This window comes from Rhipicephalus microplus, chromosome X (assembly GCF_043290135.1).
Source record: "Rhipicephalus microplus isolate Deutch F79 chromosome X, USDA_Rmic, whole genome shotgun sequence".
Lineage (NCBI taxonomy): Eukaryota > Metazoa > Arthropoda > Arachnida > Ixodida > Ixodidae > Rhipicephalus > Rhipicephalus microplus.
Window position 1 is genome coordinate 223,862,294 of NC_134710.1, and position 21,988 is coordinate 223,884,281.

General features: G+C 43.8%; 1 protein-coding gene across 2 annotated transcripts in view; it reads left to right on the forward strand.

Annotated features, from left to right (window-relative positions):
• The first annotated feature begins 6,086 nt into the window (after positions 1 to 6,086).
• The window catches only part of LOC119187506 (putative acyl-CoA synthetase YngI), a 173,186-nt gene continuing 157,284 nt past the window's right edge, over positions 6,087 to 21,988 (forward strand). For both annotated transcript variants that reach the window (XR_012887223.1, XM_037435640.2), the window contains exon 1: positions 6,087 to 6,375. Coding sequence is in view for 1 of the 2 variants with exons in the window: in XM_037435640.2 (XP_037291537.2) it covers positions 6,281 to 6,375 (95 nt within the window). In the remaining variant the exon portion in view is untranslated. The remainder of the gene's footprint in view (positions 6,376 to 21,988) is intronic.

Here is a 21,988-nt window from a genome sequence, read left to right on the forward strand (position 1 = left end):
CGTTGTAGTTTCTTTTGTACTTGCAAACGTGTTAGACTCGTGGTCCAAATGCAAATGTCATCTGCGTACAAAGACACAGAAATTTTGTCTCCTAGTTTAACGAGCTTTTTAACGAGGCCAACAAGTACGATATTAATTAATGTTGGGCTCAGGACTCCACCTTGAGGCACGCCATGGTAGACGGGATGCTTATTTTTGTCACAGTGAGCAGTAGACATGAATATAGCTCGTTCTTGAAGATAGCTGGCTATTCACTGATGCATGCGGCCACAAATGCCATAGTCTTCAAGAGCATTTAGAATGGCGTCATGCAGAACATTGTCGAATGCACCTTTGATATCAAGAAATACTGCAGCCGTTATTCGGCGGCGCCGTTTCCGATGTTCAACGGTTGTTACCAAATCAATCACACTGTCAATTGGTGACCTTCCTTTCCGAAAGCCAGTCATGGCGTCTGGATATACTCTTTGCTTCTATAGGAACCATTCCAAGCGCATCAGAATCATTCGTTCCATGAGTTTTCCTATAGAACTTGCTAGCGCCACAGGTCTGTAGGATAACAAATCACGGGAGACTTGCCAGGTTTCAGCAATGCCACGATCTTGCTAGTTTTCCAGTATGCCGGTACAGTTTCGGTACAAGCGTACGTACATTGCCATCGCGCGTCAGTACTTGGAACTTTCATAATGACTTCATAGTTTAAAGCCAGTCACATACTAAAGGCACACACGTTACTGCGCATATTCCTTTAAGGATAGTGGGTGCATAGCGAGATCGAAAAGATTTCATACACTAAGTGTTCGAAGTACGCACTAGAAACAGAATATCCCTATATCGCGTTCAGCTCTTCAGGCAAAGCTTAACCAATTTTTATAGCGCAAGCCAACCACATGAGTATGCGCGCATTTTAGCTTCTTATAGGAACCGCAACAAGCTGCTGCATGAGAAGCGTAATCTATGGGAATCTGCATCATTCCCCATCTACCATTCGGCAGCAGGCCTACCAAACGTTTGTACGTCCTCAGCTGGAATACGCTTCATCGATCTGGTCTCCGCATCAACAATACCTAATAGATAAAGTGGAATCCATCCAAAATCGTGCAGCCCGCTTCATCACTTCAATGTATAACCGCCACTCCAGCATCACCCAAATCAAACGCGATATTGCCCTTACTAACTTGGATTCCCGCCGCTCTGTCACCCGTCTATGCCTCCTCCATAAGTACTACTACAACTCGTGGACCAGTCGTCTATCGCTTGACATTCCTTCACGTACATCTAGTCGACTTCATAATCATCTCAGTTTCAGACGCATCTTCGGCAACACTCAGTCATTCAATAATTCTGCATTGCCACGCGCCATCGCAGTTTGGAATAGCCTTCCGGATGAAATTGTTTCTGTGAGAGATCCAGTCAAATTTCGTGAGCTACTGCAAATTTATATGTTCTCTTGATTTTGTAAAACGGTGCTTTATTTTTTTTCATTTTGTTTTTTTGCTGCCTTTGCTTATAGTGTTTGTTCTTCTCCCTTCCATTGTGCAATTTTCTTTGTTTTCTTCGATATAATTTCTTTTTATGCTTTGTTATTGTGATTTTTCTGTAACCCCCCCTACTCAATGCTCTTCTGGGGCCTGTAGGGTAACATGAATGAATGAATATTGAAGGGATGGTAGTATATAGGTGTTCTGTGGGATAGCGAAGCCGTGTTGACGCAGGCGTGGTCGCTTTGTCTTATGCAGTACACCTCTATCACTTTGATCTCCATCTTGTCTTTGGCTGTGCCTATATGTGAACCTAGGTTCAGTGAACTTGGGGTAGCATCCACACACCTTTCAATTTGTGGCCACCAGGCTGCCAAAACCACTTTTTTACATCGAGAGGGTGTTGTCTGGCCCTGTCATTGAAACACTGCCCGGTTTGCCTACATGTTCCTTCCCGCAACTCCATAGAATATTGCACTCCAGACGCGGACTCAGTAAAAACAGTAGCATGCTTTGTAGAACTCACACTCCTCTTTCTGCCGGTCATGGTACATACAGCAGTGAGTAAGGCTAAAGTGGATGCTTGGGCGTGTTGCTTAGACGTCTCAGAAAGTTTACACTGCGCTGAGATTGTGGCAGGGACTCCATGAGGGGTTGCTATTTTTTTTTATATTGTGCGACATTGTACGAATGCATGAAACCACCTGGACCGGCGTCATTTCTTCCTTTCTATCTCCTCTGATCATCGTCTTTGGGCGTGTGGTCTGCTTCAAGATGGTCTCACAAACACTGGATATCAAATCTTACGGATATCCAGCTTCCCTTATCCATCTGTGCTGTGATTCGCCGCTGGCTGTCACTTGATGAATGCACAATTTTTGAAGGGCTCCTTTTAAGCGCGTGGTTTGCAATGATTCTCTTTATCGCTTATGAATGAGCACTTTGATAAGGAAATAGGCGCTTATTGCCTCAAAGATTGTACGCCCAATAAATGCGCGCTTCAGGAGGGAATGAAACTTTGAGGTCCAAAAATGGTAATGCGCCTTCATTCGGCAGTTCAGACGTGAACCGTATCAATGCAAAAAAAAAAAAAAATTGGGGCAGCCTGATGGCCACGCATTGCAAAGTGTGTGGATGCTACCCCAAGATCATTGAAGCGGAGTTATTATAGGCGTGCAGAGAAAAAGAAAAGATGGAGAGATAATCGATAGAGACGAGGTGTATACTTAAGGTAAAAGGGAGACGCCTGCGCAAGCACAGCTTCGCTATCTCTTTAAGATAAAGAGATTGGTTTCTCAGAAGGACGTTGTGGTTCATTAGTTAAGAAAAAAAAACTCTCTCGCGCGCGCGCTCACTATGTTGTTGGCTTGTACTATAAAATCCTCTTCTCGCTGTGGAATAAAACTAGTTGGAAGTTTGGCGCCCATCCTGCTATTTTGTGTTATGTGTCCTCTTTAAGTTTGCGACAAAAGTATCGTCAGTCATGAGCCCGTCCCAGCCAGCTCAAACGAGAATTCCACTCTATAAAGGCAGCTCCTCTAGCAGTGGCGTAGCTAGGAATTTTTTTCGGGAGGGTGGTTCAACCATCCTTATTGCATGTTCGCGCATGGGTTTCTGGGTGTACGTGTGTATACGTACAGGGGCGATGGAAAGAAGTGCATAGAGTGGCGCGCTGTGGTCATCGCGATCTGACCTTGGCTTGGTGACAAGAAAAAGATTCTAGAGTGGTTAGTGAGTGTATCATGACTGACTCTGGTAGCTTTTTAGTGTCATCTAAGCTAGAACCACTTGATAAGAAAAATGAAACATCACACCGCGTTGATGTCGCAATGTTCACGCTTGTTTTCATTACCCGTGTAGGTATACAAATTTGAACATTTTCGAGAGAGAGAAAGGAGGGAAAGTAAAATCACCCCTCCCCTCTGAATTTACGCTGTGATTGACTATGTGGCGTATTCCGCATGGGCCTGGTGTTTTTTTTGTTTTTTTTTGTTCCATAGGATGCTGCGTGGTCCTTAATTTCTTTCCTAGTTTGTTTGCAACACTACAAGATTCTGTCCCGCACGTTAGGAAAGGTAGAATGCAAACGTTGGTAACCGCTGTAAGTTTCCAGTTATAAGAGTAAGATGTAAGTGTAGTATGCACTCAAATAAAAGCACACGCTCGAACGTAATACGGGGGAACGGATCCGTCCCCCTTCCGCGCAAAAATTTCTAATTACGCCCCTGCTCCCTCCGACGTTCTCAAAACTATTGTGGTGCACTGCCAATAAGTCGAGGTTGCGCGTTCGATGCCGTTACTGGATGTTGCATTCCGAGAGGGACGCCTTACAATAACGGTGCCGTACTTTGAGCACATGTAGTATAGGCCAAGCAGTCCAAGTTGATCTAGTCTCCCATTGCGGTATCCCAAAGAGCAAGCCACTAACGATGCTTTTTTTTATTTATTATACAAAGTACAGTATTATACAAAGTACAGTACACAAATTACAGTAGACACAAGTAAGGGGCAGGGTTGGCAAAAAGGCAAATTAATGCCGGACAAGGTGCTATAACCTCGATACCGAGAGATTTACCGAGAGATACCGAGAGATCATAAAAATGATACCGAGAGATTTTTGGGATGTGACCCGCTCAATCGATTCCCCTCGAAACTTCACTTGGATGTCACGGGGTATAGTTTTATTTTTTTGGGCAAAAAATAACATATTTCGTTTTTTTGGTGTTCAGCTCAATCTTATTTGCTATCAACTATACTGATAAGTGCTTAAGCCATTTGGTTGCTTGCTCCTCTAAGCTGTTGATGTCTTTGCCAGAGAAAAAAATGTTCGTGTCATCTGTGTATAGAACCATGTCCGGGGTTAGTGGTATATAAACAATATCATTGATATGTAAGAGGAACAGGAGCTGGCCTAATATAGATCCTTGAGGGACGCCGTACTTAATTTTATCCATTTTAGATACTGCATGATGCGTATCACAATACTGAAATCGATTTGTTAACTAACTGTCTATTAATTTGAGTGAAACACCCCTTATGCCGTATTGGTTTAATTTCACCAGGAGTATTTCATGTTTGATCGAATCGAAAGCCTTTTTGAAATCAAGGAATATTCCAAGCGTATGAGATCTCTGCTCAAAATTATCTATTATTTTGTCCTTGATAGACAGCAAAGCCCCCTCTGTACTTTTTTTCTTCTGAAAACCGTACTGATGTTTTGTTATTATATTTTCTTGGTTACAAAAATTTGAGATTCGAAAGTATAAATTAGTTCTATAATTTTTGAGAATATAGGCAAGACAGATATAGGTGTATTATTATTTAAATCATTTTCATTACCACCTTTGTGAATGATCGAGACCCTGGATATCTTTAGCTTATCAGGAAATATTCCGGTGCTTAAATCAAATTACATATGTCCGAGAGGGGCAGACTAATATACTGTGAGACTGCTTTTAATGGCCCTGCTTTTATACCATCAACACCTGCCGCAGAGTTGTTAGGTAAATTCATAATGAGATAATGTACTTCAGATTCATCAGTGGGGGCCAAAAAGAGTGATCTTGTAAGTCATTTTGTAATGTACGTTCTTGGTTCACAGCCTACTTCATTATTAGGGGAGGTTTCACAAGCACCCGATTTCAAAAAAATGACTGTTGAACTCATGAGCGAGTGATGTAGCGGAACAAGGTTTGCCTTCTATCATAAGCTCGGTGATGGTTTTTGACTTGATGAAGATTGAAGACCGTTCATGGTATTCCAAACTGCCTTCTGGTCATTTGCAATAGCAGAAAACTATGTTCATAATATTGTATGCGTGCCCGCTTTATATCAGACCCTAGTTTATTTCTAAACTGTTTAAACTGCCGTAAGTAGTCGATTTGCTTTGTTTTAATGAAAGTGTGAAATAGGTTATCCTTTTCTTCTATTTTCTTTAGAAGTGACGCATTTATCTATGGTTTCCTAGCTTTTTTGTTCGTTTTGAGCAGTGCTATAGAAAATGCCTGATCATAGAGCTGTGTTGTTTTCAACGCAAATGTTTCGTAAGCTCGTACAGGTTCTGTGATTTGTAATACTTCACTGAAATCCGCCGCAGCAACTAATCTTTGAAAGGTCTGAATTTTCGCAGTGGTAATTTTTCTGTAGTAAGTAGGGTTGATTTTCTTACGCTTTGTTTTGTGTGACTTTATGAATGCAAAAATCGGAAAGTGGTCACTAACACCAGGTGTAACAACTCCAGCACATATTTCATTTTTAAAGTTGGTGAAACACAAGTGAAGAAGGGTTTCAGATACTTCTGTCATCCGAGTAGGCACATGAATTTCGTTCTCATAGCCAAAACAGAGCATTGTGTCCAGAAGGTTTTGCTTGTTAGCAGAGGTAGCCAACATGTCAATGTTGAAATCACCCGTTACAATCGCTCGTGCATTTTGTCGTTCACAACATTCTAATAACTTCCAAAGAAGCTCACAACTATTTGCTCCCGACGGCCCTGATTTGAGCTTGATGCGATGTTCTCAATAACCAACAGATGGCGCCACCACGCGACGCTTCTGAGAGGCGGTCTAGGGGGGTCTGTGCATACCGCGTTCAGGCTTTATTCCCGCCGCTGCCGCCGTGCAAGTAGGAGTGCGCGAGTGCGAGAAGCTGCGCGCTGTCGTGATTTCGCCAGGAAGTGCATGGAATGTAGATTCTGAATTAGTGCGTACTGAAAAGGATCCGAGCGCCGAGAGTTGTGTTGGCGCATCATACCCGCTGTCGACTCGCTTGCTTCACCGTTCGGCCGAACTTCGGAGAGCATGTTTTCCTCGCGTGGGAAAACGATGGCGCTTCTTCGTCACACCAAACCACTAGTTCGTGCGCTGCTTCGTGCTCAGCGCCACACAGCTGCAAGGTAAGAGTTGTCGAAGCCCATATATGCGCGCCCAAACGCATTTGTCATTTTGACAGCGCATGGGTGGAACTCGCCGGTGTTTGCGAAGCGCACGTGGTGATCAGTTGTATATGTTACGCTTTCACGCGGTAGGGAAAGGAACATTAAGAAGGGCAAGGCGCGCTACTTTTGGAGCTGCGCGAAACTTCGGTGCGTGCGTAGTGTTGGCGAGACTTTCCCTGTTTCGTAAAAAAAAAATCTAAAAATAGTCGTAGAAGCAGATTTCGCAACATCTTACTATAAGTTAGCGTGGTGCATTTTCTTTTGCATTTGTATTCTTTCCGTCCATTCCTTCATGTTTTTTTTTTTCATTTTATTTTTTGCCGCGCGTGTCTTTGAATCTGTTTTTAATGAAAAAGAACGTTGTACACTTTTGCGAATGTGTAAGCACAATGTACATGCCACATTGTGCTTACACGGACACCTTTTGCCGTCGCGGAATGCTGACTTGTCTACTGCGGTTTTCCCATTTGCTTTTATAATTACCGCCTCTAGGTTTGACACTTGTGGCGACGTTCGTTCGGTAAACATCCCAACCGAGACAAGCTTGGTTAACCTCCCTGCCTTTCCTCTCTGTTTATCTCTCTCTCTCTCTAAGTGAATACAGGTGCTTCGAGAGAGGCCACCGCTGTGTGCTCGTGGTTGAATTCGATCACCAGGATGTTTGAACGTGCGCATCAATCAATGAACTGCGTGAACGTCTTTTTTTTTTTTTTTTACATTTCGCGTACTTTGTAAAACGGCCGTTTCGCTCTCTGGCGCTCAGCAACAGGAATGATACTCGCTGAACCACCATTCTCTTCATTCGAATAGAGAGCGTAATCAGATAGCTGAGTCTCATATTTGTAAGTACGTTATTATAGTAAATACGGTTGTGTAGCGCTGGGCCCCGTTTGTAGAAGCCATTAGATAAAATTATCTCCCAGAGTTTGGGAACGTGTACCTAAAAAAGCGCATTGAAATTATTGTATAAAGAGCAATGAATGTGAGCAGCATGCTTATACGGAAGTGTCGTTACACATTTAAAAAATGCATATAAAGCAGCGCAACACAAGACAGAGTGCTGACGAACAACTAAGGGATTTATTTCCAGGGGTGGAATATGAGGGCATCATCACTACAACGCACAAGAACAGAAATAGGATGGGTCCTAGCATCATAGATCATTCAGTTATCTTGTTGATAGGTATATGGGCGGAGAGCTGACGCGAGGTTTAAAAGAAGTCTCACACAGGCGCTGTTCTCGGCCTCTTCTGACTATAGCACAGCATGTTAATTCGGACTCTGTTAAATCGAACTGTCGTCCTGTTCCCGGCAGAGCCTTGTTGTATGCGTCGGTAGCCACAATGATTAATTCGTACTGAGCGCCCTCTTGCTTCATCGTTCCTCGCAGAAGTCGGCCTAGAGTGATCACAATATGTTTTAATAAAACCAAACTATACCAAATTCACTAGAGATGTAGAACAACGAAACAGCAGCATTTGTCAGATAAGAATTCGGATGCTGCACTGGGCGTCTCCAGGAAGCTGCAAACGGTGCTCCTGCAGTGGCGACAGAAGAAATGCAAGCAAATGCCAATTGTTGATTACTTTAATGTTGATTCCGTTAACTCTGCCATGTAAGTGAACTTGTTTTGGAGCATAAATAGCCTCATTCCGACAGTGAGGCTCAGTGTGCACATCAATGCGTGTTGGGGCTTGTTTCTGGCGTAGCGATTGATTCTCTTCGCACCGTGAACTTAATTTATGACTTCAGCTGCAACAAGCGTGCTCTAGCGCTTATTTAGCAATATCTCATCCAGAGGTATACCTTCCTTGGGTGTGGTGCGATGTCCGTTCATTCTACTGCCTGCCCGCTAATTCAAACTCCGCTTAATTTGAACAATTTAATTAGGGGTTCCCTAATAAATAATCGTTACTTGATTGATATGTGGGGTTTAACGTCCCAAAACCACTATATGATTATGAGAGACGCCGTAGTGGAGGGCTCCGGAAATTTAGACCACCTGGGGTTCTTTAACGTGCACCCAAATCTGAGCACACGGGCCTACAACATTTCCGCCTCCATCGGAAATGCAGCCGGGATTCGAACCCGCGCCCTGCGGGTCAGCAGCCGAGTACCTTAGCCACTAGACCACCGCGGCGGGGCAAAATAATCGTTACTTTCCTTGGAGTTTGAAGTAACGAGATTCTACTCTATTTTGCTTTTATCGAATATCGAAGATCGCTTTTTGCTACGGAAATGCAATTCTGCCCGTTTGCCCGATATAGCAACAGTTTTATGTGAGTTGCATTCCATGCGATAATCGCGTTCATGAGTCCTAGAACATGCACTTGCAATATATATATATATACTCGTTTTTCCGTGTTTTGACACAATATTAACGAGATCTAACAGACAATACTGCCACGGAAAGTATAGGGGAAGTTATTAGACCTAAATGTAATGTCAATGTGAAGGAAGGAAAGTGTATGAAAGGATGACTTTCCGTTGGCAGGAACCGAACCTGCGACCTTCGAATAACGCATGTTCGGTGCCTGCCCACGGCAAGTTGCTATAACCAGGCAGTACAGCTGCGTGTGTCCGGCGCACAACGGTGCTAACTGGACAGCAGAGCGCGCTATTGCGGCATCTTCAATACCGGCCCTTTCGATGTTTAAGATCCCTGCATTGTACGGCCGTCCTGACACCACCCCTGTATTGGAGGACACTATCCCCTGCAGATATAAAGCGCCACGCGTCGACAACTCATGACAGTGCAACAGTGTTGCAGCCCTGCTGTTGTGGAGAAATGCGTTGGAAAAAAAGACAACACTAGGGAATTCCTAAGGTATCATCTGGTCCTCGACATGTACGTAAAGACCTTGTTCCAGGCCATCCTCACTTCGCCTTGAACACACAGGACACCCACCCCTGGATACTGCAGCATAGGGACGCCGATCACGCATTAGCGCGTGGTGCTGTGTTCTAATGAAGCAGTGACTCTGGTCGTCTCTCTTATCGTGAGCCTCTTGTTTGGTGAGACTGGCTCTGGCAGTGTAAGGAATCGCTGCTCCCGGCCATCACAGTCGATTTGGAACATCCTTTCTAACGCATGTACGCTTCACGTAACACGTTCACATTCATATCATATATATTAAAGTGGATGAAAAGATAACTTACCTCGGAAGGGAACCGAACCCGCAACCATCGAATAGCGCATCCGATGCTTTACCAATTGGTTAGCGCATACAGTAATGCCCCATTGTCTGCTCGTAATGCGTAGTGATAATAATTAGTACTAAAAAACATTTTCCATACTTTTCCTGGCTTGATTGTCCGTCTGTTTTTCGGTCGGTCCCTATACGTGGGAGACGCCTGCAGGGCATGAAGTTGTTCCAGTCCGGTCTCATTAGTATGCGCTATCTAGAGGCATATATAATCGATAAATAGATATGTGGGGTTTAACGTCTCTCGCCACCAGGCTGTTAGGCCACAGCTGGCATCCTACAAGGGGCCGGTCGTAGGGCACTGACTGCTTTTATGTACGATTGGGATATACTGTGATGGATCAAGAAGTCTTTTATTGCGCTGGAGTAAATTTCCCGGGGTAATTACCTCACTAATTTGGTCGAATTTGTTAAGTATGAGGATGCGATTTTTCATGGAATTTCGTTATTTGGTACAAAAGCGTCCCGTTTGGTCAGTTTGAGCGCGCTATGTACTGCGTAATTTTCTTTCAGCATTTTTATTCGTAGCTCGGGGAAAAAAAAAAAGAGGAATTGCTGCGTAATTTCAAGCCCGACCTACAAGCGATTCCGTCACTAGCTGTACCAGCGGCAAGTTGTCTTTTCGTCTCTTTACTTTCTTACATTCTCTATCACAGTACACTTAAAAAAATACAATCTACTTTTCCTGTATACCGTCCTTGACTTCACTGTCTATTGGTTTTTCGTCGTCGGTGCTTCCGAAAGCGACTTGAAGTCGCGATAACTCCGCTACGACTGCGGCGCAATCATCTGGAAGCTATCGGCGCTGCCTTTGCCTGTAAGCAAGCTGCGTGCTTTGCGTGGCGATTCCGAACAGTGACCGGTTGCCGAGTCAAGAAATACGCTTCCCTCAAATCGCTTTTTTAGGTCCGCCAAGTGGTTGTGGGGCGAGCGTGCAGGCAGTTGCGCGAACGTTTCGCATTTCGTACGCTAACCGTGTAGAGCGGGGAAAAAAAAATTAATTGCGCCGAATATGGCACACCGAACTCGAGGTTTGACGCAACAGCTTCGAAAAGAAGCTAGCATCTCGGCTTAATTATTCCCGAGCAACTTTACCGCATGTTGCCCTGTATACCTTCAGGCATACAGGGTAACCCCCCCCCCCCCCCCCACACACACACACTGTTTATATATAAGGTAAAGAAGTGTATACCTAAGGGCTCGTTTGTCCTTGTTTTGACACAATATTAATGAGATTAATTGTTTGTTAAGTCTCATTAACATTATATATATATATATATATATATATATATATATATATATATATATATATATATATATATATATATATATATATATATATATATATATATATATATATAGTGGGAGTAATAATTCAATGGGCCAGTTAGTCTTCGTGAAGGTATGGGATATGGCACAACGGGAGCGTTGTCAACAAGGATAAATATATTTATTTCCCAACAGTTTCGGGAGGGGACCTCCCTTCATCAGGGGATGAGTTATACTGACATGAACTTCCTTGCTGCCGCGTCCCTCTCGCCTTGAAAGACGTTTGCGAGAGTGAGAGGGAACTGGAAGAAGTAAAAAAAAAGGGAAAAAAAGACGAAAAAAGAAAGAAAAGAAAGAAAGTAAAAAAGTAAAAAAGAGGAAGAACCACTGTCAACACTGACAACGAAGCCAACTGTCCGTCTACATATATATATATATGTCTATATATATATATATATATATATATATATATATATATATATATATATATAATACGCATGTTAGCGCGCCTTTTTTAAAATAAAAACTAGTAGAATGTATACGAATTAGACACGCCCCGCCGTGGTGGTCTAGTGGCTAAGGCACTCGGCTGCTGACCCGCAGGTCGCGGGCTTGAATCCCGACTGCGGCGGCTGCATTTCCGATGGAGGCGGAAATGTTGTAGGCCTGTGTGCTCAGATTTGGGTGCACGTTAAAAAACCCCAGATGGTCGAAATTTCCGGAGCCCTCCACTACGGCGTCTCTCCTAATCATATAGTGGTTTTGGGACGTTAAACCCCACATATCAATCATTTAGCGTGACACGATTTCACTCGAGTGCTTAAAGTTTGAAGTGCCCTCTAGAGAACACAAATCTTATATATATATATATATATATATATATATATATATATATATATATATATATATATATATATATATATATATATATATATATATATATATATATGTTCAGTTCTGTGCCAGCCCTTAATTTCACTGAGTGAGCCGCTATACAGAAACCACGCCGCAGAAAACCTGGAAAGCCTTGGCGATATGTAGACCCCGCATGCTTTTTGTGGCTAGGAGTGTGTGTGTAATGATGCCGTAAAAGCGGCCAGATAGCGTGTGAAATTCGTAGCAGGAGGCCCCTTGAAAGTGCGCAAGAACTGGCGCGTTCTGCACTTGACACTTACTTGATTGCGCAAAGAGTCTCCGTTGATCGTCCTCGGTGCTTTTCTTATCGGTACTTTTCCCTCCGTTATGTACGGAGGGTGCCGAGTACTAGCGCAACAACTCGTTCGTCCTGTGTGGGGCAATATGTCCGCGATGCGTGCTAATACTTATCTATTTTCTCTTTTGGCAATATATATATAAAAAACAAAAGATTTGCAGCATATCCACGGAGCGAATGATGATGAGTGTGGTGAAGCGTCCGTCTGTCCGTCCGTCCGTGCGTCAAGCAGAGAGAAAGACGATGGACGCACGCGGCTAGCGGATGATTTGTGGTTTGCCGATAAAACCCTCCGAAGCTTCGCCCCACTCATCATCATTCACTCTGTGGATATGCTGTGAGGTGGTTACTACATACATCCATGAATGCAGGTGACGACCGACCCACGCCTTAAGGAGCTTCGCCCCTAAAACGTCGACGCTCAACACCAAAAATATACCAGTCCAACCGGTTACAGTATTTAGCTCTTCGCGTAAAGACGAGGAAAGCCGTGTCCCGAGCTATATATGCAGCATATTCATTTGAAGGTGTAGTCAGAATTTTTTTCCGGGGGGGGGGGGGGGGACTTTTTGTGTGGTCGTGCGCGCATATATAGCCATGCAAAATTGTAAAATGTCGCGGCAGTGGCACCTCCCTTTCCCGATTCCCGTATACGTCATGGATTGTTTGTTCCCTCGCCAATTCGCCGCCTTTTCATTTGTTGCTGTTGACGGAAGACAGAAAGAGCATACGATAGCAAGTACAGTTGGTTAGCTATTGAACAAATAAGGCGAATAGTTGCGCAGATTGTGGCAGAACGTCGCCAGTAATATCGATCATCGCGCTTATTCAGTCGTCGAGTTCGCTGTCTTTAGCCCCGTTGTGCACGACTATAGTACGTGCGCACGCGGAAACGAGTATTGGAGCCCCTTCTGTGCGTTCGCTGTTATGGTCGCATTTATAATTGTTATACGTTGTCAAGTAAGGCCTTTATGCTTTACAGATAAAGCTATAATAGACTGCAGCTTAGTTGCAGTGTATAATAGTTTCTCTTGAAGAAATCGCTGCCCTCTTTCTGTTTTTCAAGAGTAGTTGCAGCATGTGCACTTTGCCCTTGTTCACGTATAGGTTTGCAGGCCGATTGGTTGTTCCCGAAAGGAGAAAATTCGTTCGATTTCATGTAGTGGTACACAATTTATGGCCCAGTTATCCGTCACACCGGCCATTACACTGTCAGTGTTCAAGCCTCGCTTCTGTTGTAATGTTTGAAACCGTTTTTTATTGCTGTAAGCCATTACAGCGAACCATTCCCGTCAAGAGAGACATAATACGCGGGCTTGATAGTACGTGCGTGTGTTTCCGGTGAGGTGCCTCTTCAGTCATCCACGCTTAAGTAGTGCAGATAAGCTACGTGGTTGCAGCAGATACGGAAGCCGCAGGTGCACGCCTCTCGATCCGTTCATTTGCCGCAGAAGTAAATAAATCACTCAACCCGTAGTACCCGACCAAAGGCGCCGCTGACCAAGAAGAAAAAAAGAAGTTTCGCATTTTATTTCCTTCTTTTTTTCTTTGTTGTAGCCACGTGGCCGCCTGCCCATAGAGTAACATAACTCTATGGCCTGCCGGGTCAGCGGCCATCATCACAAGACGGATGACATATTGTCTGTTTGCACTACAATTTCGCATGTTCCCTTCGTCGGAATGTCAATTCAGTGGGCCAACTGATGCGTTTGTGTTCTTTTGCTCGTCATTGTTTTTTGCGGGTGACATCACCTACCTGCTGCCGCCTGAACCGAGCGTTTCGCAATAGCGTCTATACATCGCGCGGGAAGGCTATCATAGTATAATGCGTGACACTAGCAATCTGTGCTACGTAATTTTCATGAGTTGACTACCGTTCACGATTTGTTTAGTGTATGCTGCCTATACACGTCGTCTCCTGATTTCGGGCGCAGATCAATACTGTGAAAAGCACTTGCTCAATGGTCCATGGCTCTGTCGTCTTCGCAGTATTTGTCAAATGTCGGATTTCGTGACGTTTAAAACTACAGTGCAAACGGACAATATGTGATCCGTCTTGTGAGGATGGCGGCTGGCCCGGCAGGTGTCTGCACACGCCGGTTAATTCTACGCTTGCATATCTCACATTTACGCAAAGGAAGAAAGCTGCGAATGACGTTTTCACTTTTTTTTTGATCAGCAGCGTTTTTGCTCGGATATATACACTGGGTTGGGTGATTTACTACTCTGCGGCTTCGTTTTTCGATTGTGCACGACTCCTCCGTGTTGAACTCCTTGTAGTCAGGTTCATCTCGTTAATGTAGTCGCAAGAACTTCGAAACAGCCGTTAAGCCTTATTATAACGCCAAGAAGCGAGCTCATTAGTAGCGAGCCTCAAATAGACGAAGTTTTTATTTCCCACGAGAGGCAGCCGTGGCGAGCTGTCGTCGCGAATGATTCGTCTACGGCAACGCCGCCTTCTCCTGTGGCGGAAGTTGAGGCTGACACTGCATGATGCGGTGCACGCGGACTGACAACCTACGCTTTCCTCCTTTCTGGAGAGTGCCGACGGCGAGGAGGGTACAAGATGCTTGTATGAGTGGCGTTTTCGAACGCTTTTAGCATGTTTTAGGTTGAACTGTAGATTTTCTTCTATTTTATTCCGATGTCAGCCAGCGAAAGGTCAACGCGAAGCCACTGTGTCATTTCAATTCGATAGCAATTGCATGGACGCTCTCGTCGGCTTGAATTTGCCTCCGGCCTCGTTCACAGTGTATATATATATATATATATATATATATATATATATATATATATATATATATATATATATATATATGTGCTGGAAAGAAACATAAAAAAAAACTTCGGCACCCGTAATGTAACGTGGGACTTCAGAATTGAGAGTGCGAGACGTTAGCCACTGAGCCACCAAGAAGTACGACCCGCTATGCAAAAAATCTAAGCACCATTCGAGTAGCCACCGGTGTTTTTTTTTGTATTCGTTTTATTATAATATTTTAGTTTGACAGGTTTGCCCAAAACCTCGTAGCTCGGATCAACACGGGGATGGATGTAGTTGATGTGGCTGTATTAAAACAGACGAGAAACCCGTCTCTTCGAAGCGGGGGTCACCGGCAAGACACATTTAATTTGTTTCGCGCACTGGCCTTGTGAAACCAGAACATTCACTGAATTTTACATGAAAATTGCCGTGGCGCAATTCTTGTGGCGAATGTAAAACTTTCGTAAGACGGCGGGATGGATCGTGCTCGATGTGCGATATCAAAGCCTAATAGTGAAAAAAAAAAAGTTATGTCACTTCGTGTTTAAAATAACTTGACAAGACAATTTTTCGCGTGGTCAAAAACTGGGCCTGACAATCGCGCAAATATGTATACAACATAGTTCTCTTCTTAGAACAGAACAAAATTAAACCATGTTGTTCAGGTTCCATATTGTTTTTATAATTATCGATTTCGCTGCTTAGCTTTGCGGACGGCAGTAAAGATTAGCAAACGCCCTACAACTGGTAGACAAAACTAGACAAAACTGGTAGACAAACTATGGCTCTTACGCCGGTCATATAGACTCTAGCCCAGGCACGCTTGGTGCCTAGTCGGCTGAAGAAACTCTTTAACTATCTTCACTATATTGCCGTCGCAATCCAATCAAACGTAATGAAAAACAAAAGCGTTCTGGTATGTAAACAGTTGCCCCGCCGCGGTGGTCTAGTGGCTAAGGTACTCGGCTGCTGACCCGCAGGTCACGGGATCGAATCTCGGCTGCGGCGGCTGCATTTCCGACGGAGGCGGAAATGTTCTAGGCCTGTGTGCTCCGATTTGGGGGCATGTTAAAGAACCCCAGGTGGTCGAAATTTCCGGAGCCCTCCACTACGGCGTCTCTCATAATCATATGGTGGTTTTGGGACGTTGAAACCCACATATCAACGAATCAATCCTTGTAAGTAGTTTTAATATCTTGTCCGCACCAGGGAGACAATAAACGACCGAGTAGTAAGTTTTAATTAAAAGTCAAGCAAAAGATAGACAACAGTTTGTGAGCAACAAACAAATGCTGTTGTCGCCAAGAAATCGTAACTGCGCGCTCACGCACGATCGCATGTACGGGTGATAGTCGCTGTGACAGAATAAACAAACCGCGAGTGCAAAAAAAAAAAAAAACTGAAATGTTACAGTCCAGAAAAAAAAATCATTGTATTCTCAATGGGTGCCAGCACTTGCTTTCCCTGCTAGAACTGGTCGAAATATTCTAACGTTTCCCCAACCGAAAGAGTGCCGGAAACATACGACGCCGACCATTTGCGATATGTTCACGCCGTCACGTATAACCGTATTTGACCCCGAACGAATAGAAACGTTTCAGGACGTCTCGCAGACACGTTTCCTACCTATACTGCATTGCTTGAGATGAAATTCGGTGCGTCAGAAATAAAACAATAAACGACTGTTGTCAGACGAAGGATGGCGGCTGCCGCTGAGCAATATGGCGGCGGCCAGGTTAAAATGGTCTAAAAGACACATATAACTTTGAGTTTTGCAAGGATAAATACATAAATATAACTGCCGATTGTCATTGGATGTATATCTCAAGCTTGCGCATATATCTTTCACACGCACACACACCACACACACACACACACACACACACACACACACACACACACACATATATATATATATATATATATATATATATATATATATATATATATATATATATATATATATATATATATATATATATATATATATATATATATATATATATATATGAAGGTATGGGATATGGCACAACGGGAGCGTTGTCAACAAGGATAAATATATTTATCCTTGTTGACAACGCTCCCGTTGTCCGTTGTGCCATATCCCATACCTTCACGAAGACTAACTGGCCCATTGAATTATTACTCCCGATATATATATATATATATATATATATATATATATATATATATATATATATATATATATATATATATATATGTATGTATCTTTTCGCTGTATCGTTCTGTCGTGTTTTCTTTTTTTGTTCAGTTATCCGACATTTTTTTATGAAAACGCAGCCCATGGTACGTCAAGCTGCTCGACGTACCATTAGGCTGTTCGATTTATTTCTGTTCTCTGTTTTGCTGTGGACAGTTTCAGGTCCATATTAGAGAGAGATAGGGGGAGGGGGGGGGTCAGGAAAGGAAAATAAAAACGCAACTTCCGCAGCTTTAATTGGGAGCACCGCTCAGCGCTTGTAGGGGTGAGGTGGGAGTATCAAAGATGAGAAAAGAGAAGAAGAGAAGTGGCGTCCATGACCGAGGATCGCGTGTGGGAAATAGGCGTATAGTGCTCGGCGAGTGGGCAAGGAAGCGAATGGGAGACCTTACGGTAGCCAGACTCTGAGCAATCCTGCTGTTTCTGAATTCATCATTCCGTGCTCTCAAAGCAGGCGAATGTCAAGGACATCAGCGCCATCTTAACGCAAGAGCGTTAAATGCCTAGTTTCGCATAAATGCCGGTTTCGGTGTTGGCGTCATTAGTTGTAAGCGAAAAATCAGCGTTGTCTGTGAGCGAAAGTTCGACCTAGACACAAATAAAGAAATAACTATCTTCGTTTCGAGTGGTAATCGAACGCAGTCCTACTGCGTGGCAAGCAGCTGTCCCGACAATGCAGAGCTACGACCGTGCTCGTAAATATTCTGAAAAAGAGAGAGAGAAAACGCTATGTGAATGTTATGTAGTGTGGGAGGCTCCTTAACGCATGTAGTATTCCGTGGAAGAAGCGTAGAAACACACCATGCAGGCGTCAAAGCATGTGAATTGTGAAATGAATGGTTGGCTTAAGGGTTCGCCAGCTAAAGAGCACACAGGCACACTCGAACCGTAATTTTCAGCAAGAGCGCCTACGTGTACAGCTGCGTAGGTGTGCATGTCCCGCTAACGCGTAGTAGTTACTCCGCTGATCCGTGAAAGGAATAATCATGTGGTTTATAGTGGAGACGTCACAACTGTGCTTGCAGTCGGTACTTAAGGATAATTTTAAGCAGCCAATTTGCATGCGCATGGACTAGAGATTTAGAAAGGGATGCGAATGGTGCCCCATAAAACGCATACACTACACCGCGCCCAACTATGGAAGGCGAAGCTTCTTTCTTTCTTTCTTTCTTTCTTTCTTTCTTTCTTTCTTTCTTTCTTTCTTTCTTTCTTTCTTTCTTTCTTTCTTTCTTTCCTTCTTTCTTTCTTTCTTTCTTTCTTTCTTTCTTTCTTTCTTTCTTTCTTTCTTTCTTTCTTTCTACAGACGCTGCGTAAAAATAGGCTTTCGGTGATGCCTTCATCGTGGTACACCCCTCAAACCGCTATTAGAAATCAAATTGGTAAACAAAGATATTGTGCTACATAGCACTGTAGGTATGAAATATATGCGCAAAAAAAAAACAGAAAAAGAGACAGTACCTATAAAAGTCAGCAAACAAGTCGGCGTGGGCTGTGCAGCGTGTCTTTTATACGTGCACATGAGGAGGCAACCCGTCATTCTTCATGAACGCAGTGATTAAATGTCTCGATTATTACGTTCGTGGGCCTTCGTCTCTGGCACTTAAATCGACATCATCCCTCCTTACCCGTCGTTCCCTCTTTCCCCTCTCACCAGATTCCTCGTATCGCCACAGAGGCGTTGGAAAATCCGCGTGAAACGACACGATTAGGCTGTCCGATTTATTTCTGTTCTCTTCTGTTCTCTGTTTTGCTGTGGATAGGTTGAGGTCCATATTACCTCGGCTACTTCATATCGATAAGTTCTGCAGCGAAAAAAAATAATAATAAATGGTACCAAAAATGAGTCGTCAGCGAAAAAAAAAAGCATAATATCACTCTAAAACCAGTTGAAATAACATGTCAATGTACAGTTTGCTTGCAGCAGTTCACACTGTCATAAAACGTTCACACCCACACCTTTCTATTTTTATTCACAGTATATGTACTAACAAATCATTCCATATATCTAAAGCCCTAACTGTATATCACAAGCGCTTATCCAGCCCGGTCTTCACTGAGATTTATTTCATAGACGTCGTGTCTTTACTGTTTCACCAACTCGCCCAATCAACCATATTGACAAGTCATGTCTTTACATTCGTACGATTTCGTGGCGATGTGCCACAGATGTTCAAGGACGCATGAAAGGGCAAACGGAAGTAATGCTCAAAAGTTAACTATGTACGACACAGTTAAAACGTACTAAAAATGCATCCAGTCGCAGAGGTCTAGCGATTTCCTCGTATTTTCCTGTACCTGTTGCAATTCAATCTTCCCCGAAGGCATGATTCATTGCCACTTGATACGGTCGTCATTCTAGACCGCTGCCAAGTTTCCTGCCTGAAATTTCACCTCATCGTTTCTTTCTTTTTTTCGTCGAACGGACTCAGCACCGGTACACCGACTGCGTTCACTTCAACGGCGAATTGAAAGGAAAGGGCGCTCCCCGCCGTGGCGGTCTAGTGGCTAAGGTACGCGGCTGCTGACGCGCAGGTCTCGGGATCGAATCCCGGCTGCGGTGGCTTCATTACGATGGAGGCGGAAATGTTGTAGGCCCGTGTGCTCAGATTTGGGTGCACGTTAAAGAACCCCAGGTGATCGAAATCTCCGGAGCCCTCTACTACGGCGTCTCTCGTAGTCATATGGTGTGGTTTTGGGACGTTAAACCCCACATATCAATCAATCAACGAAAGGAAAGGGCGCATGTTATATATGCACACCATTCTGCGATCCTTTCTGCTCGTTTCTCATGAAAAAAAAAAAAAAGGTGTCTGGACGTTCAGCGAACTTTAGCGAGATGGCTATACGAGCTATGCAAAGCAAATTGTGCCTTATTCTGGTTCAAGTGCTTTGATTCATCAAATATATGAAATAAAAGTGACGCCTTCCGGTTTTAAACTTTCAAATACTGAGGGAGTAAATGTTTGTATTAGGAGCCTACAGGCACATTCTTTCGAAGAATTTTCCTTATTTATTTTGATACCTCATAAAGCTTTGGTGCCCTGATGCTCATGCAATACGCTAATTTCGCATTCAAAGGTGCGCATCTCGGCACAAAGCCTTCCGTATGACGTGCGTATGTATATATACAGGAGATTTCGTGTCGCCTCGAGGCCGTGCCAAGCTGATCACAGCCGAGTTCGTGCTATCGGCAGGAAAAAAACAACAACGCCGAATTTCCCTGTTTTTCTGCAACTTGCCGCGTCACGTGGGGTGTTAGTGTTTGTTTACGAGACTCCCGTCTCTAAGACTGAGATTAGTGAGCATCAAGTCTGGTGAGCCTAAAAGGCTTTATAAATACTGAGCAACATGCAGCAGTCGTCGAAGGCGGTTGCGTTCTAATGTGCGCTTAGTTCTAAAAAAAGAAAAAAAAACAAGTTATATATATATATATATATATATATATATATACATATATATATATATATATATATATATATATATATATATATATATATATATATATATATATATATATATATATATATATATATATTGTGTGTGTACGTGTTTAAGCAACCTGTATCTGCTGTATTCGTTAAGCGCCGTCGCGTCTCTGTCGACTGCTAGTGACACCATGCTCGCATGAACACCTATTTAACTCAATTTTTTAAGCTCGTCGAGACGTGTCCATCTGCTCTGAGGTTTCATAATCGTGTGGGTTTTACGTCCCGAAACCAAGATATGACTCTGAGAGAGACCGCTGCGAAAATGTCGACCACGCGGGGTTCTTCAGCGTGTACCTTAATCTAAGCACACGGGCCTTATGCATTTCGCCTGCGTGGAAATGTGGCCTCTGCGGCCGGGATTCCATCCCGCGACTTTGCACTATGACCAGTATAGACCAACGCAGCGGGCACTGAAGTTTAGCACATGACCGACCACCTCGTGCATGGGTGACCCCAATTTTCTCTTGCCTTCGACATTGGCTATAGCACTAATTTACGCTCAAATGGACCGGCAGGCCGCACACATATTCGAGGAGATGTGTGTGACGTAAATTGTTATTGTAGCTGCGCAGCATTGTTATTACCTTCTATCAAAGGCGCGCTTCTTTACGACGCAGAACGCCACGCGCTCGCGTTTATCTTTTTCTGTTTGCCTACTTCCGTAGCTCCTTATCCGAGCCGCGTTTTGTGCGTCGTTCAGTACGTGTTGCTGTTTCTGGTTGTTTCCCGGTCGGTCGTGTGTTTTGCGCGCGGCGCCTATGCTTGCGTAGTGTATACGCCTTGCCTTCAGATTTCGTCATCGTGTTTTTTTTTCTGCGTCGAGGGCGTGCATGCTGTCCATCATTAGCCGGATACGTGCGCCTTCCGCCTCGTCGCGCCTTCGTCGAGACTTCCAACGGCTGGTTGTGAGAGGAAAATGTCAGCGCAGACGCAAAACGGCCGTGTCAGGTGTGTGGTTTGAATAAAAAACACTTCCTTATTTCGAGTGTGCCACCTGAGGCTAGCCAAGCTAAAACAAACAAAGGTACAGATCAATGTACAGTTGGTCGTGTGTTCGGCCGTTTATCGTATTCATCAGACACGCAATTCATTTGCGTGTGCTATAGTTACGCGGCTTATTATTTTTTTTTTAATGAAAGGTTCAAACAAGTGAGAGCTCGGCAACTGGGTTAGCAGGAACATCTTATCGAGGGGCTGTTGCTGTTCCAAGCATTTTACTGTCACAATGTTTCCGGCAGTTTTTGGGCAGCGCTGAGGAAAAACGCGAGTATTTCACATAAAAAAAAAAAGTTCGCGAGGAGTCGTGAACGTGTTTGTGACTAAAAAGAACGAACAAACAAAAAGAAAAAGTATTCTGTCTTGCTCGGTGGGGAAAGCCGTCTACCTCAGTGCGTGTATATCGGCTTTGAG